The sequence below is a fragment of the Camelina sativa genome, chromosome 20 (genome assembly GCF_030686135.1).
Source record: "Camelina sativa cultivar CO46 ecotype springtype chromosome 20, ASM3068613v1".
Classification (NCBI taxonomy): Eukaryota; Viridiplantae; Streptophyta; class Magnoliopsida; order Brassicales; family Brassicaceae; genus Camelina; species Camelina sativa.
The window spans coordinates 3,976,125-4,000,841 of NC_141899.1; the positions used below are offsets into that span (position 1 = coordinate 3,976,125).

The 24,717-nt window shown below is 34.9% G+C and overlaps 5 protein-coding genes across 15 annotated transcripts; 3 read left to right on the forward strand and 2 right to left on the reverse strand.

Moving 5' to 3' along the window:
• Positions 1 to 418: 418 nt before the first annotated feature.
• Positions 419 to 2,103, forward strand: LOC109124478 (ras-related protein RABH1e). Its single transcript, XM_010493383.3, has 6 exons — positions 419 to 686; positions 855 to 925; positions 1,065 to 1,153; positions 1,351 to 1,462; positions 1,546 to 1,636; positions 1,733 to 2,103. The coding sequence occupies exons 1-6, from the start codon at positions 570 to 572 to the stop codon at positions 1,874 to 1,876; spliced, it is 624 nt and encodes a 207-aa protein (XP_010491685.1). The 5' UTR covers positions 419 to 569; the 3' UTR covers positions 1,877 to 2,103.
• A 440-nt stretch (positions 2,104 to 2,543) lies between these two features.
• On the forward strand, positions 2,544 to 3,395 carry LOC104769229 (uncharacterized). Its single transcript, XM_087505803.1, has 3 exons — positions 2,544 to 2,597; positions 2,728 to 2,940; positions 3,039 to 3,395. The coding sequence occupies exons 1-3, from the start codon at positions 2,544 to 2,546 to the stop codon at positions 3,393 to 3,395; spliced, it is 624 nt and encodes a 207-aa protein (XP_087361929.1).
• A 1,371-nt stretch (positions 3,396 to 4,766) lies between these two features.
• Positions 4,767 to 8,078, reverse strand: LOC104769230 (cyclin-dependent kinase C-1). The gene is made up of 12 exons (XM_010493384.3): positions 7,877 to 8,078; positions 7,580 to 7,661; positions 7,366 to 7,456; positions 7,255 to 7,284; positions 7,041 to 7,150; positions 6,881 to 6,953; positions 6,679 to 6,799; positions 6,434 to 6,551; positions 5,935 to 6,074; positions 5,787 to 5,844; positions 5,526 to 5,596; positions 4,767 to 5,393 (listed from the first exon to the last, which is right to left on the reverse strand). Exons 1-12 carry the CDS (start codon positions 7,987 to 7,989, stop codon positions 4,868 to 4,870), a joined length of 1,533 nt encoding a protein of 510 aa, XP_010491686.2. The 5' UTR covers positions 7,990 to 8,078; the 3' UTR covers positions 4,767 to 4,867.
• Positions 8,079 to 9,789: 1,711 nt separating this feature from the next.
• LOC104769231 (transcription factor MYB92-like) lies at positions 9,790 to 17,527 on the forward strand. Of its 10 annotated transcripts, XM_087505515.1 has the most exons (11): positions 9,790 to 9,913; positions 10,933 to 11,044; positions 12,158 to 12,243; positions 12,938 to 13,004; positions 13,326 to 13,403; positions 14,017 to 14,145; positions 14,260 to 14,447; positions 15,575 to 15,751; positions 15,846 to 16,187; positions 16,271 to 16,400; positions 16,499 to 17,527. In XM_087505515.1, the coding sequence occupies exons 9-11, from the start codon at positions 16,055 to 16,057 to the stop codon at positions 17,259 to 17,261; spliced, it is 1,026 nt and encodes a 341-aa protein (XP_087361641.1). In that variant the 5' UTR covers positions 9,790 to 9,913; positions 10,933 to 11,044; positions 12,158 to 12,243; positions 12,938 to 13,004; positions 13,326 to 13,403; positions 14,017 to 14,145; positions 14,260 to 14,447; positions 15,575 to 15,751; positions 15,846 to 16,054; the 3' UTR covers positions 17,262 to 17,527. The 10 variants fall into 10 exon arrangements, with proteins under 10 accessions (XP_087361641.1, XP_087361640.1, XP_087361637.1 ...); XM_087505514.1 differs by having other exon boundaries at positions 12,938 to 13,403; positions 14,017 to 14,048; XM_087505511.1 differs by having other exon boundaries at positions 14,017 to 14,447.
• A 2,500-nt stretch (positions 17,528 to 20,027) lies between these two features.
• On the reverse strand, positions 20,028 to 23,668 carry LOC104769233 (putative LRR receptor-like serine/threonine-protein kinase At5g10290). 2 transcript variants are annotated; one of them, XM_010493392.3, is made up of 11 exons: positions 23,155 to 23,668; positions 22,819 to 22,937; positions 22,552 to 22,684; positions 22,388 to 22,459; positions 22,156 to 22,299; positions 21,980 to 22,051; positions 21,828 to 21,893; positions 21,678 to 21,748; positions 21,440 to 21,580; positions 20,606 to 21,342; positions 20,028 to 20,517 (listed from the first exon to the last, which is right to left on the reverse strand). In XM_010493392.3, the coding sequence occupies exons 2-11, from the start codon at positions 22,901 to 22,903 to the stop codon at positions 20,203 to 20,205; spliced, it is 1,836 nt and encodes a 611-aa protein (XP_010491694.1). In that variant the 5' UTR covers positions 22,904 to 22,937; positions 23,155 to 23,668; the 3' UTR covers positions 20,028 to 20,202. The 2 variants fall into 2 exon arrangements, with proteins under 2 accessions (XP_010491694.1, XP_087361633.1); XM_087505507.1 differs by having other exon boundaries at positions 23,270 to 23,531.
• Positions 23,669 to 24,717: the final 1,049 nt, after the last annotated feature.

Sequence of the window (24,717 nt, forward strand, 5' to 3'; positions counted from 1 at the left end):
TGTCTGTGTCATTCACCATAATGTACTGGTCTGCGTAATCTCCATCTTATATGTGATGACTAGTAGTACTGTAGTTGGTGAGTGAATCGTTGGACGTTGGTGTAGTCTTAAATTGGTTTGTTTCATATTATACGGCGTCGTTTAAAGATATCACTATCGTAAATTATGGTTGATTTTAATTACTTGCTTTGTGTGAATTAAACGTTTCCTTTTCTTATTTTTTAAGAGTAAAAAGGTGTTTTTCTCACCAAATTATGTAATACTAGTGTGCAAACGATTTTGTTGATAAATTTGCTAAAATTAGGCAATTAATTTTTCTTAAGTTAAAAAAAATAAAAATGCAATTAAATTAATGTAAACCTAATTTTTAACAGTTTTAGTTTTTTTTTTATATGTAGGGTAAATTTTCGTGGGTGGCGGTTACATTCGTGTAGCCGTGTAGGCATATAAACGCGTCAAAATCAAACCTTTTACCTGAGAAACCGCAAAAAAGTCAGATCTAAAGCTCAAAACTTTACGGTGAAAGAGATCATCATCATCATCTCCAATCGGCACCAAAAAAAAAAAAAATGGCGAGTGTGTCACCTTTAGCCAAGTACAAGCTCGTCTTCCTTGGAGATCAATCCGTAGGCAAGACCAGCATCATCACTCGTTTCATGTACGACAAATTCGATACCACTTATCAGGTTTGATCATCCCCATCCCCCCCCCCCCCCCCCCCTTTCCCCTTGATCTATCCGTGAGATCCACGATCTTATAGATCAGATTCAAAATTTAAATTTCAAGAAACTTATAGCAGATTTGGTTAGATCTTGTTTTTTTTTTTCTCATTTTGTTGTGGGAAATTTTTGTAGGCAACCATTGGAATTGATTTCTTGTCCAAAACAATGTACCTTGAGGATAGGACTGTTCGTTTGCAACTATGGTAATGTTCAATGTTCATACCCTCCTATCTTTTGATCATTGTTGTTTTGGTATAATGGCTGAATGATCAAGCATTGTGTATCAACCATGTTATTGTTGTTGTGCTGTCATTAAGGCTTCAAGGTTATATAATGTTGCAGGGATACTGCAGGACAGGAGAGGTTTCGAAGTCTGATACCAAGTTATATCAGAGATTCTTCTGTTGCTGTTATTGTCTATGATGTTGCAAGTAAGGCTTCTGTTCTGTGATATCTTTTTCAGCTTAACCATGAAAGTTTCTCTTTTGTGTACAATGCAGGATGCAGAGTATATGTCACGTCTTGTTATGTATAGATGGATAAAGAGTTTGTTTCAATTTCTCATAGAATTTGTAAGGATATATGCTGTGTAAAGGTCTCATCTTTATACTGTTTTTCTAATGTACAGATAGGCAGTCATTTTTGAACACCTCGAAGTGGATTGAGGATGTTCGTACAGAGAGAGGTAGCGATGTCATCATTGTTTTGGTTGGTAACAAAACAGATCTCGTTGACAAAAGGTAAGAAAACACTTTTTTGATGAGACATGGAATCTTTTTTTCCATTTAGCTATCATGTGAACTTGACATTTCTGTTTTGACAGGCAAGTGTCAATAGAGGAAGGGGATAACAAAGCTCGTGATTATGGAGTTATATTCATAGAGACCAGCGCAAAAGCAGGATTTAACATCAAGGTGAGAGATGATGCAATTCTATCCCTCATGACTCGTTTAAGATCTTGAGATTTCTTGGAATAACGCTTGTTCTGGTGTTGTTTTGGTAACTTGCAGCCACTGTTCCGCAAGATTGCAGCTGCATTACCAGGAATGGAAACACTTTCTTCAACGAAACAAGAAGATATGGTTGATGTGAACCTAAAGACTTCGACCAATTCGTCTCAAGGGGAGCAACAACGAGGTGGTTGTTCTTGTTAAAATCAAATTTTAAAATATACAAGTTTGACAGTAACAGTATAGGAAGATTTTAAAAAACAAAAGATTTATAATTTGATGGAACAAATAAATCCTGGTATGATGAGGAAAGAGATATTTTTATGTGGAGACTCTAGTTTTCTTTGGAAAGGTTTCGGTTTTAATATAGAGTTGTGTAATAATGTGTGAATGCATAAGAAGAAGAATGACAATGTTTTGCTCTGTTCTCATTGCTTATTTCTTTTACAACATACACTGTCAATCTCCATCTTGACATTACTACATAATGTGTGACTAATGAAAGAAAGACAGTTACATTGGGTTCTGAGTTCTGACCTCTTACAGAGCCACCATACTGACCACCTTGTGTGTAGTTAGGTGGTCCAACCCCGTATGCGCCACCACTTTCCCAATGTATTTGGTTATTCCAAATTCAGTCTTGGCACTTTGATTGATCTAATCATATCTATTGAGGAAGTTTTTACTGTCACACAAAACCATCTGAAACTTTTGATATTGAAATCTTACCAAACCACCAATAAAAATCTTTAAAATCTATAAAAATATTTTAAAACCTTGGTCTAATATAACCGTCCTTGGTGAGCACGCCTTGTTGACAACAAAGACTCAGTTTACTGAAGCGAATCAAGATCACCAGCGGATAAACAAAATGTCTCAGTTTCTCTCCAGACTCTCTAAGCTCTCTCCTCAGAAAGATTCTCAGGTAAGTATAAGAAGAGAGAGACCACTTCTTTGTTCCTTTTTGTTGATCTCTTAAATGTTTTGGTATATATTTCATTTACTTTTGGTTGTGTTGTGAGATCGATCTTTCTTCTCTCTTTGTGTTTGGGCAGATTAGCTTTCGTTTGTTTTCATCTTCCGTAGACCGTATTGCACCCTGTTTGATCTTCGGCAAAGATCCTTTTGGAAATGATGATATAGACTATCTCGATCTTTCCAACCATAAATTCTTCGTTCCTAAACAGAATATCCCTACTGAGTTGCTAAAAGCAAAATCAACAGTCGGAGCATCCCAAGGATGGGTCGCTACCCTAAATAAGGGTGTGGTGTGTCTCCGAGACGATCTCAACCCAAGTGCATCAGACTCAAACCCTAAACTCATTTCACTGCCTCCTCTTGTGACTCTACCTCATTGTCAGACCAGATTGTCACCAACGTGGCCATGTCCTCTTCTTCTCCTGAGGAAGAAGACTGTGTTGTGGCTGTCAAGTTTTTGGGACCTCAACTCAGCCTGTGTAAGGGCTCCAAATGGACCAACATCAGAATCAAAGACCCCAGTTTCTTCACTTCCCATGTCATGTTTTCCCAGAGAGATCAGATGTTCTCATTGCCTGCTTCTGGATGTGATCACATGGCATCCTGGGATCTCAAGGACGAGCCCAAGCTGCAAAAGTTGCATTTTCAAAACCTTCCCAGGTTGACAAAGACAGAAAAGGAGCATTTGTTTTCGTGCTACAGGACTCCACACTTGGTAGAGTCATCAGCCGGCGAAACTTGGTAGAGTCATCAGCCGGCGAAACTTTCCTTGTTATTTGGAACAGGTATATATGGTAGACATGACCTAATTAAGAGTCATCACTCCATAGACTTTTGTTCGTTTTAGTTTCAATTAATATTATCATACCATATTAATAACAGTGTTACAATATGACCATTCCTAAGGTCCTGCGCTTATGGCATGGAAACTAGGGTGCATTTGGAAACCAAAGCTTTTAGGGTGTTCAGGATAGGCAAGGAAGGAAAAACTACTTACACTGAAGACATTGGAGATCTCTGCATTTTTCTTTCAAATTCTGAGTCTTTCTGTCTCCCTGCTAGCTCCTTCCCTGGACTTGAGAGAAACTACATCTATTACCTTGATGTCCACGAGCCGACCGAGGAGGTGGAGATCGGAGGTTTCAGCCTCTGCAGAGCTGATAGCGATGCAGACTTCTCAAACCACCACATTAACAAAATCCCTTACATTTTCCCACCACAACCTATGCATTGAATTATCGGGAAAAGGGTAAATTTCAATCCGTACTATTTCGAAAGTGTAAATTCTTACCCAGACAACAGATCCGTGTGTTTTTCAACCTAAACCTTTACATAATTCAAATTTACTACCTAGACTTTGAATCGTTACATGTATTCCTACATTGACTCAAATAGTGTTACTCAATAGTTAAATGTTTTGATCAATTTGACACTGAAGCGATGATGTGTCAAGGTCATTGGGCTCGAAACCTTAAAACAACGTTGTTTGCAATGAAAGGTTAAAACGACGTGTTTTGAATTGGGAGAAAGATCTTAATTGTAAACGATACCGTTTGAAAGGAAAGGTTAAAACGATGTGTTTTGAATTGGGGGAAAGATCTTAATTGCAAACGACGTTGTTTTAAGGTTTTGAGCCCAATGAATTTGACACATCATTGCTTACTTGTCAAATTGATCAAAACATTTAGCAGTTGACTAAAATGTAGGAATACATGTAACGATTCGAAGTCTAGGTAATAAATTTGAATTATGTAAGAGTTTAGGTTGAAAAATACACGGATCTGTTGTCTGTGTAGGAATTTACACTTTTGAAATAGTACGGGTTGAAATTTACTCTTTTCCCTTGAATTATCATGGTTTATGTTTTTTTTGGTTTTTTTTTTTTTTTTTCTGTTTGCTTACGACGCATTTGGACTTGAGTTAGGCAGCTACTTCTATTTTTCCTTTTGGTCTCATAACCGATATGAAATGCCTTTTTCTTTTTTCTTTCAACAATATCCAACTGTGGTGTATGGATACTGTTTCTCATTGCTCATTTCTTATACAACATACACTGTCAATCTCCATCTTGACAATACTAGATAATGTGTCGCTAATGAAAGAATACAATTAAAAAAGTGTGAAAGAAAGATTCAATTTCTCATATTAATCTGTTATTACTAGTATCAATTAAGTGTAAGACATCAGCCCGACAGGGAAACAAATCATTAGATCTTTTTACTGTTGCCATCCATATTGCTGGTTTCTACTACCGCCCATTTGGTTTTGACCTCTTCCAGAGCTACCAGAGCCACCATACTGACCACCTTGTGTGTAGTTCGGTGGTCCAACCCCGTATGCGCCACCACTTGGCCCTCTAGGACCCGCCACATAAGGAGCTCCCCGTCCTTGTGGAGGATATGATCCGCTGCTGTAACCTCCTCGGTTTTGATTATAACCCCCGCTCTGGTTTCCACTAGGAGGGTATCGGTTTGGACCAGGTGGACCACGCTGTTTCCCGTGGAACTGGTGGCTGGGTCCAGGAGGCACTTGTGGCGGTGCGTTGTTAGTGGGATGGTTTGGACCAGCATGCCAATGTGGAGCAGCATGAGACTGGCCACCGTGTTGATATGGAGGCAAACGAGTGTGCTGCTGCTGTGGATGTTGCATCTTTTGTCTTTTTGCTGCTTCCTCGTGTTGGCGCTGCTGCTGCTGCCGCTTTTTCTTTGTCTGGAACTCATGTGATGATTCATATGTGGGCAGACTGTTAATATGAAACATTGTTTTAGTCCAAAGAATTTTCCTCATAATCATCTGTCTAGTAAGCTAGATGATGATGATGATGAATCAAATGAGTTTCATGAATTTGTAAGAGAAAATCAGAAAATGTAAGAACCTCTTCGGGTCACATGGCAGCGGATCAGTCCAAAAGTACTCAGCATCAAGAGCATCCTTCGCAGATATTCTCTACACCAGGGAAAGCACAAAAAAAAAGAAAAAAGAAAAAAAAAACTTAAATGTCTAACTGGTTAACAACGTCCTGCCTTAAAGAAGTATGCTTCATCTAAGAAAGAGTAGAAAAGGCAATTTGTTTATGCAGTTTGCATATATTTTCAGAAGATAATTCGCTGCAAATAAAGAGAATGGTCTCTGATACCTGTGATGGGTCAAGCACCAACATTTTCTCCAGTAATTCAAGAGCATGTCGATCAAAGCTGTGCAGAAGAGAAGGAAAAGCCAAATGAAATCTTCTGATCAGAGTACATGTGTATAAGTAATTCAAGAGCATGGTTTAATTTACTTACTGTCTGAAAAACTCTCTTACACGTCTCTTCAAGGGACGTGCCGGCTTGAAATTGTTGTACCAAGGCATCTTGGAAACCCCAGGCCAAATGTTTTCATCGGGTGATCCACAAAGCTCAAATATCTTGTTCAATTGTTCATGCTGAAACAATGTAGGATACAAAACATATTTTTTTTTAGATTAGCAATAACATGTAAGCATAACCGTGTCTATACCATTCACAATAAGCTATTGAAACCCCAAACGCAAATAAAGCCTCCAGGAATTTTATGTACACATAGTATGTAGGCAGAGAATCGAACTAAGCCTCTGTTGTTACAGAATTAAAGCGATGATGTATATAATTCTAATGAACCCCTTAGGTGTCCAGTCCAACGATATCACAATAAAACCAGGAGACCATATAGATTCTTATACTATTAGTGGCATGAAAGCACACTGTAGTAACATCTGAAATTTTAAAAAGAACCGAGCTTTCAGCAAAAAGATAAAACCCTGACCTCATTTTTCCCATTCAAGATTGGTTTTGCATGCAAAAGTTCAGCAAATATGCAACCAACCGACCACATGTCAATTGCTGGGCCATATTTTGTAGCCCCAAGTAGTAATTCAGGGGGCCTGCCATAGTACGTGTAAGTCAGCAAAGTAGCAATAACCGATACATTAGCAAAGACCATAATGCCAAGATATCAAGACTATCTCTGTACCAATCATGTAAACTTTAAATGACGGTTTGTAGGCTTACCTATACCACAGTGTGATGACACGATTTGTAAGATTTCCAGTATGATCATGAGAAAACGACCGTGCGAGCCCAAAATCTGCCAGCTTTAAATTTCCCTCATTGTCAATAAGAAGATTTGAGCCTGGACCAAAATCAAGGTTAATAGGCAAGTAAAAGACTAAAAGTGATAACAAAACATCAACAATGTATTTGGGAAAATCACCTTTTATATCACGGTGAAGAACTTGATTCACATGACAATAGTGAAGCCCGGTGAGCAATTGCTTCATGTAACACTTTTACATGGAATGAGTGTTAGAATAAAGTTGAACGGTAGCAAGGAAAGGCTTATAGAATTAAGAAGATATCTAGCTGTGCAATACCTTGATTTGAGGAACAGTAAATCTCAGTCCAGGACGGTCAGCGAGTCCAGTCAAATCATGATCCATGTACTCAAAAACCATGTATATGCCACCCTTGTATTTGTTATTATCTATAATTCCACGTAGGTACAACAAAGGCACAACCTTAAGGTGAGAAGGAAATCCTAAGTTATGCAGAAAACAAGACAGAAATTGAAATCTCAATTTCACTAACCTGGCTTTCCTTGGTCATCCCTGTCCCGACCTTACAGAAGACTTTAATTTAATAAGACATTGATAAAATACTAATTCCAAGTGTGAAATGTGCGTTCCCTTAAAAACAAACCTGGTGAAGTCACAATCTCTTTCAGCTGAATGACATTTTCATGATGAAGCTTCTTGAGAATTTTAATCTCCCTGATAGCTGTTATCGGAAACTGCATCATACCAATTGTGAACAATTAGGGTTACAATTAAATAACTTTGCATCTCTTCTAAACATAGTGAGCATCATCATAAAAACTTAAAACCAATATCAAGAGATAGAAAAAAGCATATACCCCTTCTCTTTCATTGTCCATACGAATCTTTTTGAGAGCCACAATTTCACCAGTTTTGATCTCTTTAGCCATGTAAACTTGACTGCAAAAGCAAACAACAACAATCAAATATCCTAAATTCACAGCACTATGCATTGTAAAAAGCCTAATCATCATCATCATACATGCAATCAAAACTCGCTTCAAAAAATTTCAATTTTGTCAATCCCTAAGTAAAAAAAAAAATCAAACCTTTTGAAAACCTAAAAGAGTGAAATTGAATTGAAAAAAAAGGAAAAGGGAATGAAATTGAGATACCCGTAAGTGCCTTCACCAATTTGTTCGAGCTTGTCAAAGCAATCGACGCTTCGAGATCCCCAAATCGGAGGATGTTCTTCGAGGTTTAATTGCCCGAAAGCTGCTCCCGCCATCTTCGTTCCGGGACTGTCTCAGATGATCAGCAAACAACTTCGCCTCCGTCGACCTCGAGGATAATAAATAACCTTTTACTACTCTCCGTAGGTTTAATCTAAACTGGTTTAAATCTATGACTTCTTCGGTTTAAACCGGTTCAATCGTAAATAATTGGTACGCGAAATATCACTGACAATCTGGAGTTCCATACTATAAACCGGTTTAAATCTATGTATTGTTCGGTTTAAACCGGTTCAATCGTAATTAAGCGGTACGCGAAATTTCAGCGATCATCTGGAGCTCCATACTGTAATAGGAAAGTCCATGGTCCACTGAAACCAAATATGGATGTGAATTTAATATAACTACAATAAACTATATATAGAATTATTTTTAATTATACACATGTTTAACACTTTAACTGTTTAACAAATTAAAGAGTGCTCAATCGAACTTGGGACCTTTACTTACCATACAGTTTGATTGGTTTAAACGGTCTAAACGAAGTTAATGACCCTACGATATATGTAAAGTCAATTTTTATATATCTTAATTAAGAAAATAAAATAAAATCAAAATTCGAATTACTTATAAATAAACTTAATTATATTATATGGTTGGAAGGGTTACAAAACTCCGTTCTTAATTAATTCTATTCTATGTGTAATTTCCTTTGTTTATTTTCTCGTCCTAATTAACAAACTTGTTGACCAAAAATAACTTTTTTTTTCGTATGCATGTTTGATTGTTTGGCTACAACTATCTGATTGCGAAGGTTACAATTTCTTTTCAACATGTTAGTTTTTCATCAGTTAAAATTTCGAGGCGAATTTGATAAATTCCAAATATGGCGGAAAAATTTTTAAAATGATAGTATAGGTTTTTGTTTTTTGTTAGTCTTTTGGCAGAGTCAGTGTGACAAATTAAAGAGGTCCGAATTGATGATGGAAGAGAGGACTCTTGTTATCTTTGCCGTTTTCATATATCGTGTAATACAAACCATTAATTCTGGTTCTCCAAGGGAAAAGTAAATGTATAGAACGAGAAAAATCTCGAGCGAAGAAACCCTAGATCTCAGTTGCTGCACCAACCAGGAGAGAAGACTCATCCTCAAACCCTAAAATCGGTTCCAGCTCACCTGATCAGCCCCGAACTCAGATTATCCACTTTGGGAGACGGAAAGGGATTGAATCTTCTGTTCGATTTATTATATATAGTCTCAGCTGAGGGAATCCGGACATGAGGACAACCTTTTACAATATAATAGAGATAAGTCTCTTTATAAGTATGTGTTATGTTTCATGAACTTGATCCTTTGAAGTATGCAATCCGAACTTGATCAATTTTGTTGGTGGTCGTCCAGTGTGTATATATGCAATGGTGATAGAAAGGCTAAGAAACTTATACTATATAAGGAATTTGACTGATGTAAGGTTGGATATGAACTGATAATAAAATAACCTAAAGACTATATATAAACAATGTCCTCATCCGATCCACTTTCTATATAGGAGATTTTGACTTGCTGATTTCATATATTCCACAATGGGGTTGAGATATGAACCTACTTAATTACTGATATTTTTGTCTGATGGTGTAGTTTTTGATCAAGGTCACCAAAATATTCCTCTTCCAAGCTACTACTCCCTTGTGTGGATTGATTACGTGGTGGAGTTGTTCTACCACTCCTACTATTCTAGTGAATTCAGTGATATTTTATTCTTGGAGTTTCTTAATTCAATGTATTGGTCTGCCATTTGGGGACTTATGTGTCCAACACTTACAACTATCCCACTTTCTAGACCATAAACGATGTAAAGCAACTCATCATCACTCATATATTTAAAGAAGACTACATTGGCAATGAGAAGCTTCTGTTACCATGTTTCGGTACTTCAAGCCAGAGGAGCTAGATTGCTATCGAAGACAAGTTCAATACAGGTATCTCGTCTCTAGCTTTATGATAGCCTGCAAAACTGCAGGATGCTAAGTTTTAATTATCTGATGTCTTGTTCTTGCTGAGCTAGTGCTTCTTGTTAATATGTTGTGTTGATTCACATGTTTGCCGGGTCATGTACAAAGAGACCTTTCCAGATTTTTTGTTATCCTATATATTGTTAGAACAACCAGACAGTTGAAAATAGCAATGATCTAGTACATGATGATTTACCTAATATAATCTATCTGAGGGCTTAAGTCAAAGGTATCTGAAAGATCTATCTGCCCACAATATTATATTGGGGAAATCGTCAAACTTATAGACTTTGGTGTAGAATTTATTGATCGTCTTTTTTTCTTGTTTTTAATTTTTGGTAATTAAGAACAATCTTAAGTTGGGGTTGGCATATGCAACCGTTGTGTTGTTCACATATCCATCAGTCTACAGTTTACTTGCAGACTATAATCATGCATCTCACTCTGTAGCATCACGTGTTTAGTGTAATTATATATATTTTGGATGAACTTTTTATTTATGTATTTCTGTGTCTCTGAAAAAAGTTAGGGATAATTTTGAAGCTCATCAAATGAATAGGTCAGTGTTTAGTTATAATGTTAAGTGCTACTAAATTTGAATAAATACAAACGGCTTAGGACAAAGAGCAGATCTAAAGGTGGCTTATAAGGTTTGCTCCTGGATAGCTTTATGTTCTTTATTGGAACTCATTTTAAAGACCTGACTTACCAACCCCAACCATGTGTTTTAGAGTTCCGCACAGCTTTTGATGATGCTTTTGTCAAGATTATTCTATTATGTGTATGCTATTCTGTTCTTTACGTACATGTTCATGCAGAGATCTTCGTACCTCTTTTTATTCAGACCATGTGGCTTACTTTTTCATGCAAAAAAGCTTCCACAGTCTTTTGTCTTTAAACTCTTACACTTTCATGAAAAGATAGATCACTTTAGCCTGTTTGCTTTAGCTACTACCTTCTTAAAAGCAACAATGTTATCTTTACAGGGTCTTTCAGATTTTCTTTTTGTCTTCTCCTTGATGCTTTGCTGGTGAGGGAAACGATGAATTCGATGAACATATATGGCGAGTGGTGTGGTCACCCTCTTAGGTTTCTGAGGTTCGTTCTTCCCATTTCTTTGTCTAATCTTTAACTAAAATAATTCATTCGATTCAATCTTTAACGAAACACATAAAAACTTACTATCATTGTGGTAAAGAATTTTCCAAATTTTATGGTTTTATCAGTGTTTTTAAGCTATCTTGATTGGTGCTTTAAACTTTTAAAGAAACTGCCTTGGGAATGTCATATTTTCAAAGTACATTATTCATGAAAAAAGATGACAGAAATCTACCTTTTCCACCTTTATCACATGACTGGTAAAGGTAAGTAACTTTATTCAGCTGTGCCTTTTTTGTCCCCCATTTGTCAAAGTGAAAGCTGGAGTTTTTATACTTTTTTAAGATTTATTTACTGAATAATCTCCGTTAGTTTGGTTTATAGTAACTAATCTCGTTTGTTTGGTTTATACTTTGCACTAACTTCGTCTCCTTTTCCTCGTAAATCTCAAATTTCAAAAGCTCTTTTTATATGTTCAAGAAGATATGTTCAAGTTGTCTAGATGTTTGTGCAGATTTGTGAAATTAATAAAGATCTCTACATAAATTATTTAAACCATAATAAACGTCTTTCTCTATTAGTATGTGCCGAAGGTGGACCTCTGAAAGTGAAAACCCCTATAAAAAGCTTTTAGTGAGAAGGCACCACTAACTTGGTAAACTCAACCAAAACCGAGTTGATAAAGCCAAAACTACTAATCTTTTTTCAATTCTAAACATTTTTTTATTTTATTCTACCGATTTACAACAGATGTACGAAGGAAAAATGATGAGTATATAGGTATATACTATTATGAAGAGTGGAAGGTTTATTTACCGTATATATAATTTTCTTTAGGTGTATATGTGTATAATACCAAGTATAATCGCTGGCTTGCTCTATAATGCCTCATTGTTTGTTGATCTGCTTCTTGCTTCTTAGTTCATGGGTTTTCTATATGGTGATCATTTCAGTTTGGGCTTTGTTAGATTGGGTCTAACAAACCTTAGTTTAAACAAATCCTAAATGTACACAGTCTTCTAAACATGCTTGTCTGTAGTATCATTCTCTTCTAATATTTACAGTGAGCTTTAGATTATCAACAATCCTAAATGTACATTCATTTTATGGCAGGAAGAATCACAGATAGTATGTATACAGGGTCGTGGAGACATGCACATACAAAAATGGAAAGAAATGTAATACTTTTGACATTCCTGGTACGAAAAATCTTCTCAACTTCATATTATATATATTTCTCTGGTGCTTATTCGTGAAGGAATTTATCAACAATGACATCGTGAAGACATATTTTCTTTTCATTTTCGTTGATGTTCTGAATTTGGTATATTGTTTATGATGGTTTTGAATCCTGCAACTGCATTTCCCATTGCTTCATATAGATTTTGTTGGACAAAGTACTTCGGGTTACATGCACCTTTTAAAATCGTAACTAAGTACAAGCTAGACTGCCTCTCTTTGTCTTTGTAGGAAAATATGCATTCTTCTATAGTTTTTCTTCTTTTCTGCATTTAGTGAAACTTTACTCGATCGTGTTATAATTTCTCATTCATGTTGCTGGTATATATCTTACTAAATGATAGATCCCATTATTGCATCCAAAGTGATATATATGTAGAGCTCTTGGATAACATATGCTTCTATCGTTAGCATCCATGACTTTCACTGTCTTGAGCTGTAAAACAATTAGTGTCCACGACAAAAGAAGCTCAGCCACCTAAAATGACATTTAGTGGTTGATAGCTAAACAAAAACAACGCTTAAAACCACACGATTTAGGTCATATAATATTTGACTGACTTTATAAATTAATGGTGACATTCTTGTTCTACCCCTCTTTTTGAATTTGTCATGTTCTCGAGGTTTCTTGTGACGATGCTATTTTTCTAGCAGATGTTCCAGCAATGTTGGGCGTAACGGTTGAGAAAAGTATGTGCTAATTTACTATTCTAAATGAAGAGTAAGCAAGAAGGTTTTGAACGGTGATATCTTGTGGATTGAATAATATACTCATAATTTTCAAAGATTAATGCCTTTTAGACCACTATCATATAAAACTAATCGTTTGCTATACGTAACAACCATTATATTCTGATTACTACAGATAAAAAAGAAATTACCAAATAGATTTCCTGGCCCCATTTCTCTGTATTAATCCAATAAGGGTTGCTACCATGTGAACAGTTGAAAAAAAAAGAGGAATGGTGAAGATTATACGTATGCATGCGTGTGTGATATGTTTGTTACACGTGTGTCTCATATTTGTTCTTCTTGGTTTTAGAGTCACCACTCTCGTCACTAGTTGGAATTTATGATGCTGATGATGGGAAACACGAGCATCTTGACTTCATCTCGCTTTGTAAGTATCAAGAGTAGATAATCTATAAGGTTTAGTTTGTTCTTGTAGATGATCTCGAGTCATGATTTTTCACATCATCATACAATAGTTCAAGGGTTATACATTGGTAGCATAGAAAGTCCGAGCTTTTAGACGCGTTGGTTTGAAACTTAGGAGAAGAAGCAATTCAGTTGTTTAGCTGAAATTTACAACCAAGTTGTTTTTAAAAGAAGAAAAAAAATAGAGGAAAAGAACGGTTTAAGTGACATCACATATATCATAATTAATACTTTTGTAAGAACCTATAGTGCTTTCCTTAATTTTTTAAAATATTTTCTTTACCTGCTTCTTCCATTCATGACTGTGGTCCACTCTGCGAGGAACCCTAATTCAACAAGCAATTCGAATCTTTCTTTTCATAGTTTTAATTAAACTTTTGTAACAATTTTCTTGTTTTTTTAAACACATTTTTAAATTCGTCGTTTTTAGCCATTCTATAAACCCTAGGATATAAGCTTGATCCTTCATGGAATGAAACCATATATATACACCACGCATGAAGATCCGGATTGGGTTATCTAGGCAGTGTTCGTTTGTCAATCCTCATGTGTAGTGTATATGTTTATACTTGCAGGTAAGGTGAAAATGAGTTGATATGACAATATGGTAATGCAAATCAGGGTATCATATTTCATTTTCACCTACAGTTACTGAATGCACTAAAATATCCTATAGAAACTGACAGATTTGATGTCCTCATTTGGTAAAACATCTTCTTGTTTGATTTTTCTCTAATTCTTAATTAGATTTGGTTTTCTTGACATTATGTCGTTCGATTTGAATTTTCTGCACGGAACCTGTGATCTTCATTATATAGAAGACACAGAAGAAAAAGACAAGAGCTCAAGATATGCCATTGGGTGCAGTACTTAGGCGGAGGTAGAAAGTCTTATAGGTTTCAAAGATGGTGGAGATATAGATCAATTCCTGCACCCACCTCTCCCCTAACTAGCTCCACCCTAGTGGTCAAAATCTGTCACATCAAGCGTGTCACCATCATCATTAGTAAGTTTTTCTTCTGATAATACCAAAACTTGCCCCTGTTACTTTGATATATATCCTTATTTGTCTGTCCAAGTGTCCAATGTCCATTACTATTGCTGTCTGAATTTTCATTGAATGCGCCTTAGGAAACAATTATGGATGGTGTTTTTAGAATATGAAAATGGTTCCTCACCCATAATCTCCTGCACAATTTATACTACTTTGTTATATATGGTTAGCACTGTTATAATCAACTTTATCCGGCGTTACAATTTATATATATCCTATATTAAACATTTCGTGCTGATGTCCTTATTGGAATCTTATGCTGTGAAATCAATCTTTTGCTTTGTTAATTGTTACATATTAATATCATATTTACTGTAACTATAACTAGTATGCTTTCCCTGCTGTTACAAGTTTCTTCATTTGGTATCTTTTCTTCCTAAAAAAGGCAATTTTGGGATTGACAATCTCTGCAAGTATTACCTAAATTTTGCTATATAAGGACTTTATCATGATGTGTCAAACAAGAAATTAAACGGTCATATATATCAAACCCACTTTGCATCTTTTACTTTCATATTCTTGAAACATTCTCATTTTCAGAGACAAGCTCTTAGGGTTCACTGCTTGCATTTGGTATGGGATTGGTTCGTAGCTTTAATCGATAAGTAGAAAAATAGAATTAACATATAGCTACCTATATGAATTAATTAATATGCCATGGAAATGGATGATGCGAGGAAACCTAATTTTGCGTGCCAGAGGAGATGTGTCTTCTTTGGCCACCCTTTTGTTGCCATGTGTTGTTGGCGCTGACTTCTATTTCAAATCCTCTCTCTTTTCATTTGTCATTCCAGTGATTAAAATAATACAACCTAACAGTTTAGCCCTCCTGTCAAATTGCCTTTATTGCCCTTCGCCTCCCTCATCACCTACTCGGAGAAGATCTTTTACGGATTTCATAAGAAAGATGATGAAACCCTTCTTGCTTTTAGTATTAGTTGATCTGTGTCTTTTCTTGTTTTTGTTTTGTTGAATCTATATGAGCAGAAAACCTAGACTAGAGTTTTGGATTTTGATCAAAAGAGACCAAAGCAATATATAACTATGTGTTGTTACTTATTCACCTAGACAAAATGCAGGGTTTGGTGCTAGGGCATATATAGTGATGGCTACTTATGAACTGCTTCCCAATTAAGGACAAATACAAAATCGATTGGTATGTGTTTGTCCATTGGAGACGGCTGTTCCCGAGATGATACCAATGTTGCTTTAAGAAAAGAGGAAGAATTTACATTGAATGATTTTTTCACACACTGGTAAGGGAATGCGTATATGAGAGGATAAAAGAAATAAAAAATTGATTAGAAAAATTGGAATTGAAAGGTGAAAGGGACATGGTTGTTTTGGTAGGCGAATAGGAAAGGTGCACGTGGTGAATGGACATGAAGAGAAAAGGGTGCTAGGTTTAATATAAATTGGAATAAGAAGCAGTTAGTGGTTGTGAAAGAAGGAAGGAGGCAAGCAACCAAATCTCAGAGACAATTATAACAGTATAGATCACAAGGAAGAAAAGAAGAGAGAGAGACCGTTGTTTGATTAGATACAGAAGATCATCTAACATGGGAAGATCTCCTAGCTCTGATGACTCTGGTCTCAAGAAAGGTCCTTGGACTCCTGATGAAGATGAGAAACTTGTCAACTATGTCCAAGAACATGGTCATAGTAGCTGGAGAGCCCTTCCCAAACTCGCTGGTACTACTTTTTCTGTTTTTCTTTTGTTTCTTAAAAACGTGATCATGAGACTTAAAGCTTATCAAATGATTCTCTCTTTGCAGGTCTTAACAGGTGTGGGAAGAGTTGTAGGCTAAGGTGGACGAACTACTTGAGACCTGACATCAAGCGAGGGAGATTCTCTCCAGACGAGGAACAGACTATCTTGAACCTTCACTCAGTTCTTGGAAACAAGTAATTATTTATGATCTTCTGATTTTTTTTTTTAAGTCAACGGCTTTGTGTACCAAATGATCTTATACGCTTTTGCTTATGAATGATGATGTTATAAGGTGGTCAACGATTGCAAACCAGTTACCTGGTAGAACAGATAACGAGATCAAGAATTTCTGGAACACTCATTTGAAGAAGAAGCTGATTCACATGGGTATTGACCCAATGACTCATCGTCCAAGAACTGATATCTTCACCGGCTTATCTCAGCTCATGTCTCTGTCCTCTAACCTCAGAGGCTATGTTGATCTGCAGCAACAGTTTCCAGTTGATCAAGACCACCACACTATACTGAAACTCCAAACCGAGATGGCTAAAATCCAATTGTTCCAATACCTTCTTCAACCATCATCTTTCATGAATAGCGTTAACCCTAATGACTTGGACTCTCTCAGTCTCCTTAACTCTATTGCCTCTTTCAAAGAGACCAACAGCAACAATCTCGATCAACTTGGTTGCCTCGGTTCATATCTTCAGGACTTCAACAGCTTACCACCTCTTAAAACCCTAAACTCCAACATGGAACCATCATCTGTTTACCCTCAGAATCCTGATGACAACCACTTCAAATTCTTCACTCAGAGAGAAAACCTACCCGTGTCCCCAGTCTGGCTCTCGGATCCCTCCATCTCAACTCAGAGTTTGTTACCTTCTCTTGGTCCTTCTTCTGTTGTGACTGATGATCTGATTAGAAACCAGTACGGTGTTGAAGATGTTAATAGCAATATCACTTCTTCAAGCGGTCAAGAATCAGCAGCTTCAGCTTCAGCTGCATGGCCTGATCATCTATTGGATGATTCTATATTTTCCGACATTCCTTAGCCCTTCTTTTGGTCTTTTTTCAGGTATGTTTTGGAGGCACTCAAATCGAATTTACTCTTGGAACTGTGCTTGTTGGAGAATTTTTATTAATTTGCATATCTATATATATTATAGAGACATCATATATGTATGTGCTCATGTTGTAGAATGTACAGTAGAGTACATATATTTCATAACTCATATGCATGTTATTGTCAATGTTCTTTATAGCATATATATGTCTCTGTACCCTTCACCGAGTTTATAAATATAAAGATTTTTGTGAAGTGGAGATCACTTGTAGGTATTAGTTTGTATGTTATTCAATAATTAGGGTTTTGATAATAATTCGTATCATTCATGAATATAGATGTCATAACAACAACAACAAAAAGACAACTAATAGACAAATTGTTATTTTGTTAATGAAACACACACAAAAATCAAAGAGCAGTTTGTGAGTGTCTCTACTTTTTTGCTAAAGTAATTGAATTAAACAGAAAATTAAACAAATTAAAGTTAGAGGGTAGTATAAGTAGAGTTTAAATATGTTACATATGAAGACCATGCATTTAAGAGCGAGTTGTTTCATTATCATTCATGGAGTTTGAAGGTTGATTGATTTGATTGCCAAAGATCAAATAATGGAAGAAGTGAAGAAAGCACATGTGATCGGCTGGCTAACTATTATATAAAAATGCCAAGTAGACATTATATTATATACTACTAATTTATAGACGAAGAAAGTATGTGATGTCAGTCAGATAAAGTGATCTCTCTTTAGGTTTCAAAATCAAATCATTCTTTGAATCATGTTTTTTTTAATAATCTTTGTTAAAAGTTGAATTGACTCTTAAAATTGAGGCTTGCCTTCTTGGGCAAAAGATCTTGTGCTATTAGCGTATTCCCGTATTCTACTCTCAGCCGTATCCGAGTAGATCATGTTTGGATTTTTTTTTTGTCAATGAATAATCCCCTTTATAATAATGAATAATCTCCTTTATAATAAAACTAAAGAACACAAAATTGTTTTATAGACTATATAATTTTAATAAGTTAGTTACAAATAAGTTATAAATTAATTGATAAATTAATTGGTTACAAGTTAAACAGTGGATGCATCCTTAATATATTTTTGGAAGATTTTATTATTAGAGCACGTTGTTTCCAAAAATCTTAAAGATAATATTCTAAACAATCATTTGATATCATCTAACTTACCATATTAATTTCTTTTATTAAATTATTTATCAAATAAAATTCTTTGATATCTAACTTAATATTATAATTTGTTAATTATCATTATACTTAACTTCTCATTTTTATATATGAGTCTATTTTGTGAGACAAATAAATTCTCATATTATTTATTATAAATAAAAATAGTTTTATTTCCGGATATACCATAAATTGAATTTTTAAAAATAAATATAAATTGTTCAATCTATAAAATATTCAAGCTTTAGTAACATTATTTTTCTAAAATAATATCTATTGAATTAAAAAAATTACTGAGTAACAAGTCAAAATGTGAATATTTAAATTCAATTTCATATTTTTAGTTGAATTTTATTATTTTATATAATATAATAAACTTTAAATAAATTATTTTGAAATATTTAAAAATATTGAAACTTATATAAAAGCTAGAAACTATAAACACTCTAAATTGATTTGTTATAGCAATATCAATAATATGTTACTACAATATGAAATAATTTCAAGAAACCAAATATATTAAAATAAAAAGTATTACAATATATTAAATTACTCATAATATAATAACTCGCTTTTAAAAAAACAAATTTACAAAATTATGTCTTATAATAACATTCAAGATATAATGTAGAATATACATTGTTGAAATAACTGCACATACATAAACTAATACAACATATTAAATTTTTATTTTAAAATATAAAATATACAAAATTTTGTATAAAAAATAAAAAAAATTTTAACTAGTGTTATAGCACATGTACTTATCTAGAATCATTAACACTACAAAACTTAAAAAATAGGTGTTTAGCATATGATTATATTGCATAATGTTTTATCCAAAAAAAAATTTAAAAACAATCACATAAATTATATTTTATATAAAAAATACAATATAAATAAAATGAATTTCAACTCGTGCTAGTGCACGGGTCTTAATCTAATATATGTTATTAATTATCTGGTTATTCATATTCAATGTACTATTCTTGGACATTTTTAATTATCTAACTCAATTTAGGAATGACTAAAACATGTTTATTTTTTACTCTATGTTATGTATATAACTCAATTTGTTAGAAACTAAAATAACAAATTGTTTTTATACACAAATATAAGCTTTTATGTTAGAATACAAATATGTATATATTTTGTGTGAATAAATATATTTTAAAAGATGTTGGTCTGTGGAGATCACGTTTAAGAGATGTTTCCTTACTTTTACAAAGCGAAAAGCAAATAATGTAGCAAATGTTTTAGCAAAGCATGGATGTACAAACAATGTTTATTATGTTAACTCTGTTCAAAAGCCGTTTTGGTTATTGGAAGCTTTATGTAATGACGTTTGTTAATATTAATAAATTGATCTTTGAGGAAAAAAAAATATATATATTTAAAAAAATTATAAATAAGAGTTGGCAACAAAACCAAAATTGGGACAACTTCGGATAGATAAATAGGCCCAAAAGATCCATTAATAGGCCCATATAAAAGACAACTATGTAATAAGGCCTGACAATATAAAGACGACAAAAAAGGTTTCTTGCGGTCAACGAAAAAGTCAACAAAAACATCAAATGTTCTTTTTCATTCACAGGAGGATTTTATTCTAAGTTCAAAGATACATCGTGAAACAACAAAACAAGATTTATACACTTGATCTTACTCTTACTTCACTGAAGAACAAAAGAAAAAAATGTGAAGTTGGCAACTTTACAAGTAAAATCAAGATTTTGAGGTTTAGTCATCGTCCACCTGATAACTCAATGGCATCTTGGTTATGCATAGAGTCTTCACCCCAATCAAATCTCCTCTGCAACCGCTCGAACTCATGACGTCTCGTCACTTCCACGTTTTGCCACTCTTCCCATCTCTCCGCTAGCCCTTCTCCTTCTAACATCCTTACAACTTCCGACATCACTGGTCGGTCTTCAGGTGAACCTTGTGTACAAAGCAAAGCCACTTGTATCATCATCTCTACTTCTTCTTTTATATACTCCCCATCCAAATTCTTATCTACAATTGCTCCCAATCTCTTCTCTCTTTCCAGTTTCTTCACCTGTCCAATACAAAAAACACCAAAAAGATTATGGTATATAAAGCTTGAGAGAAGCTGTTTTAATGTGGGATTATTCGATCATACATACGTGGTCAAGTAACAAGACATCATCTTCTTCCTCCAAACGAGAAAAGTCAATTGCGCGTTGTCCTGTAACGAGCTCAAGAAGCATAATTCCATACCCGAAAACATCCGTTCTCTCTGATGATTTCCCTGTGGATAGATATTCTGGTGCAATGTGACCCATCGTTCCTCGAACTTGAGTTGTCACATTAGTCCTTCTAACATCTACTAACTTGGCTAAACCGAAATCACCAACCACTGCTTCAAAATCTTCATCTAGTAACACGTTTGCTGCTTTCACATCACGATGTATGATCTTCGGATTGCAATGTTCGTGAAGATACTCAAAACCACGCGCTGCTCCTAAGGCAATCCGTTTCCTCGTCTCCCAATCCAGAACCGGGTCGCCAGCTTTAAGCTCTCTGAGACGATGTGCAAGACTTAGGTTCTGCATGAAGGGATAAACCAAAAGGCGTTCTGTTTGAGTGGTGCAGAAACCTATAAGACGCAGTAGATTCCTATGAACAGCTACACTTATCATCTCCACTTCTCTCTGGAATGCAGCATCTCCACCAGGACTTTCAAAATCCGTTAACCTCTTCACAGCAACTTTGGTGTTATCCGGAAGCACTCCTTTGTAAACTTTCCCAAACCCTCCTTGTCCGAGCACATTCTTTTCGCTGAAGTTATCTGTTGCCAATTGGAGCTCTCTCCATGCAAATCTTTTCAACTGCCCAAATGCAATTCTCCTGTCCACTTCACCTGAAACAATAGTAAAGTTTGAAGATTATAAACTCTTTCTTCCACAAATGTGCATATCAATGCATAAGAAAGGTTTCCCTGTACGTATATTACAGACCTGCAACATCCACAAACACATCACGTCTATATCCTTTATGCCTATCCTTGCAAAAGAGAAACAACAAGATTCCAAAGAGAATAACTGTAACTCCGGCAACAACTCCAGCAATAATGCCAGTTTTTGGCTTGCTTGAACCACCTATCACCATAGATTAAATGTTTCAAGCAGATCTAGAATTCTCACACACTTTTGAATCAGTTGAAAACTAAGAAACTGCGGTAAGTAATGTAGTTACCTGAATGGGCAACCTCAGATACACAAGGGTGAGGTTGACGACCACCACAATTCAAGTTGTTTGACGTGAAACTATAGGCGATTAGAACCAGATCAGATTACAGCTAAAGAAATGAAAATTTCAGATTTAACCTGAAGTAGTCAAACATACTTGTATTTTGGGATCTCAAATAGACGTTGAGGAATCTGGCCAGTGAGACTATTGGAATCAAGAAGCCTACAAACGTAGTTTCAAACACTAGAATTAGGACGAAAATACTTCCAACAAAAGATGATAAGCATACAAGGAGAAAAGTAACATACAGATTTAACAGGTTTGGAAGACCCGTGAGTGACTCCGGAATAATCCCATTCAGTTTGTTTCTACTCAAGGTCCTGTTTAGCCCATACACGGTGAACAAAAACATGAGTGATCCTTATCTATGTATGTTTTAAAACATGTCCAAGATTTAACAGCGTTAGGAGGCAGAACTACTTACAAGAACTGAAGTTTCTTGAGATTACCAATAGTGGAAGGTATACGACCAGTTAGCTGATTGTCCTCCAAATCCAAACTGGTCAAGCTAGTCAGATTTCCAAAGTCTTCTGGTATTTCACCCGTAATCCCATTTCCCTTTAAAGTACTATATACAAAAACAACGACGAAAAAATAAGTTCTACATCTTCTAGGAGATATCATACAAAAAGAGAGGTTAAATCTAGGACACTTACAGAGTCTTGAGATTTTCTAGCACTCCTAATCTTGAAGACAAGGTTCCAGAGAAATTCATGTCTGACAACGTACTGCAAACCACAAATGCCATGAATATAAATCATCTCCCACACTCACTTGGAAACCAACATTAACTAAATTCAGAGTCATCATTAAAACTTACATAGAAGTAACCAAGTTTTTGTCATCACAAATAACTTGGGACCAAGTGCAAGGATTAACTTGATTCTGGTTCCAGTCACTTAGCTGATTTGGCAATGCACGTAACGAGATCCTCAACGCAAACAGTGCATCCCCTGAAACAGAAAAGCAAAGAATCAGAGAGTTAATCTCATAAATGTATAAAGGAACCTGACAAGCTCAGAAATCTACCCAAGAAAGGCTAAGAAATGAGAGAACAGAGGAGTTAGTAAGTAAGAAAAGGCATCACCTTGAGCATCTGAAGACACAAACGAGCATAAGCAGGCAAAAACCAACAGAGTAAAAGCCAAAGCCATCTTATGCAAGCTGAACATCTCATCTCATCTCATTAAACTGAGCTGGTTCCATCTACAAGACACACATTTAATAACATTAGACCAAACAAAAAAAAAAAACTTTTTTTCTTACTTAAACTGGATCTGACACATAACAGAGAGAAGCTGTGAATCAAAAATATTCTAAATTCAACCAAAATTAGCTGAAAAAAATAAGTCTTTCCGGTATTCATATTAGGTATAAGGATAAAAAAAAAAAAGTCCACTATTTGAAAAGGTTGAGACTTTACATAGAAAAAAAGAGTCAAACGGATTCTTGGTTATAACATGCTCAATTCCCCCAGAACATGATCAGTGACCAATCTTGTCAAACTTCATAAGAAATCGAAGAAGAGAACCTCGTACCCAAAGAAGTAAATCCCAAAAAAAAAAGGAAACAATTCTGGCTGCTGGAAAGATTCAGTCCAGGGGAATAGAAACACCAAAGAGAGAACAAAACAGAGAAAAGGAAGAAAAAAAAGAGAAAGTGAAAAGCTTGTCTCTTCGATTTTATTCTTCTGTAGACTTTGTTTTTGCGTTTGGCAAATCGCAATTATCACTCTCGCTAATGGCCTTTGTTGTCTGGAAAGAAAAAAAAAAAAATTTCCATGTTTTGGTCCACGGAACTGCTTTTTTGCGTGCAACTTGTAATTATAAATTAGTTTAATTGAACTTTGATAATGATGTTTTCGAGTGTCATTATTTAAAACGATGTGCTAATTAATTACAACTTTTTTTGTTACGAAGATTTATTTTAGCTAATGTGAATAAACACCACTCACCAACACCAAACCTAATAATAATAAGATAAGAGGCAACGACCAACGTCAAGTCTTCTCTAATATTAATTTTGTCTTAATTGTGTTGTGTTTGTGAGGGATATATAATAAGGGATGGTCTTTTCATAAGATTTTTTAATTTATGATTTTACATTCGCGGACTAATGAAAAGAAAGGTCATCGAATCATACAAAAATAAGGGAAAGCTCAATGAATTAGTAAAGCACTACATACCTAGGTTGCATGGAAACGGAAATGGATACACGGAAGCGAAATATTTTGGAAACGAGAAACGATTTTTTTCTAAAATTTAGAAATGGAAACGTTTTGGAAACATGTATATATATATCTGGATATATATATATATACATAATAAAATACCAAACACTAAAACCTATATCAAAAGGAATATTTGAAACAACACAAATTCAAAACATAAATACTAAATAGTTGACTTAAAACACTAATAATATTATATATTATATTTATTATGAATATATATTTTAAATTATTTTATTTATTAAGTTTCCAAGCTAAAAAAGAGTTTCCATCGTGTTTTTAAACAAAAAATTTTAGGAATCGTGCTTCTGCAAGTTTCCGTTTTTGAAACATTTCGGAAACGGAAAACATACCTCAGAAAGAGTTTCCATGCAACATAGCTATATACTATATATAATGAGGAGACAAAATTAAAAGACGCACTAATCACTTTGTTAGACAACGAGAAATCTTTGTATTTTAGTGTGACAATTTGTCGTTTTGCAGCCACTGATTCGATCTTGGTCAGTTTCCTGCCATTTCATGTGGTCTATCTTATTAGTGGATCACACTATCTTTATGGTTTCATTACTTTATTATATTTGTTTTAGTTGTTTGTTCGTTAGCTTTAAAGCTTATTATCTTTTATGTTATAGTTTGACCCGGATGTTCTGCACTTGTTCAAGTAATATACCGTAGATTTATTTCTTCCAATATAAGTTAGTTGGGTGTATCATGGTTCTTTTAGAAGGGAATACCAAAAACTTTGTAATTTAA

What these genes read in the sequence shown, in the direction of transcription:
- LOC104769229 (XM_087505803.1), top strand. Translation starts at nt 2,544, where the DNA reads ATGTCTCAGTTTCTCTCCAGACTCTCTAAGCTCTCTCCTCAGAAAGAT. An exon ending in CTCCTCAGAAAGATTCTCAG is followed by an intron (nt 2,598 to 2,727) that starts GTAAGTATAAGA and finishes GTGTTTGGGCAG; the next exon opens with ATTAGCTTTCGTTTGTTTTC. An exon ending in CTACCCTAAATAAGGGTGTG is followed by an intron (nt 2,941 to 3,038) that starts GTGTGTCTCCGA and finishes TTGTCAGACCAG; the next exon opens with ATTGTCACCAACGTGGCCAT.
- LOC104769230 (XM_010493384.3), bottom strand. Translation starts at nt 7,989, where the DNA reads ATGGCGGGAGCAGCTTTCGGGCAATTAAACCTCGAAGAACATCCTCCG. An exon ending in GTCATCACACTGTGGTATAG is followed by an intron (nt 6,552 to 6,678) that starts GTAAGCCTACAA and finishes GTACTATGGCAG; the next exon opens with GCCCCCTGAATTACTACTTG. An exon ending in GTAAGAGAGTTTTTCAGACA is followed by an intron (nt 5,845 to 5,934) that starts GTAAGTAAATTA and finishes TCTTCTGCACAG; the next exon opens with CTTTGATCGACATGCTCTTG.
- LOC104769231 (XM_010493387.2), top strand. Translation starts at nt 16,055, where the DNA reads ATGGGAAGATCTCCTAGCTCTGATGACTCTGGTCTCAAGAAAGGTCCT. An exon ending in AGCCCTTCCCAAACTCGCTG is followed by an intron (nt 16,188 to 16,270) that starts GTACTACTTTTT and finishes CTCTCTTTGCAG; the next exon opens with GTCTTAACAGGTGTGGGAAG. An exon ending in CACTCAGTTCTTGGAAACAA is followed by an intron (nt 16,401 to 16,498) that starts GTAATTATTTAT and finishes TGATGTTATAAG; the next exon opens with GTGGTCAACGATTGCAAACC.
- LOC104769233 (XM_010493392.3), bottom strand. Translation starts at nt 22,903, where the DNA reads ATGTTCAGCTTGCATAAGATGGCTTTGGCTTTTACTCTGTTGGTTTTT. An exon ending in AAAAACTTGGTTACTTCTAT is followed by an intron (nt 22,460 to 22,551) that starts GTAAGTTTTAAT and finishes TGTGGTTTGCAG; the next exon opens with TACGTTGTCAGACATGAATT. An exon ending in TGTGTTTGTGGATGTTGCAG is followed by an intron (nt 21,343 to 21,439) that starts GTCTGTAATATA and finishes CTATTGTTTCAG; the next exon opens with GTGAAGTGGACAGGAGAATT.
- LOC109124478 (XM_010493383.3), top strand. Translation starts at nt 570, where the DNA reads ATGGCGAGTGTGTCACCTTTAGCCAAGTACAAGCTCGTCTTCCTTGGA. An exon ending in ACTGTTCGTTTGCAACTATG is followed by an intron (nt 926 to 1,064) that starts GTAATGTTCAAT and finishes ATAATGTTGCAG; the next exon opens with GGATACTGCAGGACAGGAGA. An exon ending in ACAGATCTCGTTGACAAAAG is followed by an intron (nt 1,463 to 1,545) that starts GTAAGAAAACAC and finishes CTGTTTTGACAG; the next exon opens with GCAAGTGTCAATAGAGGAAG.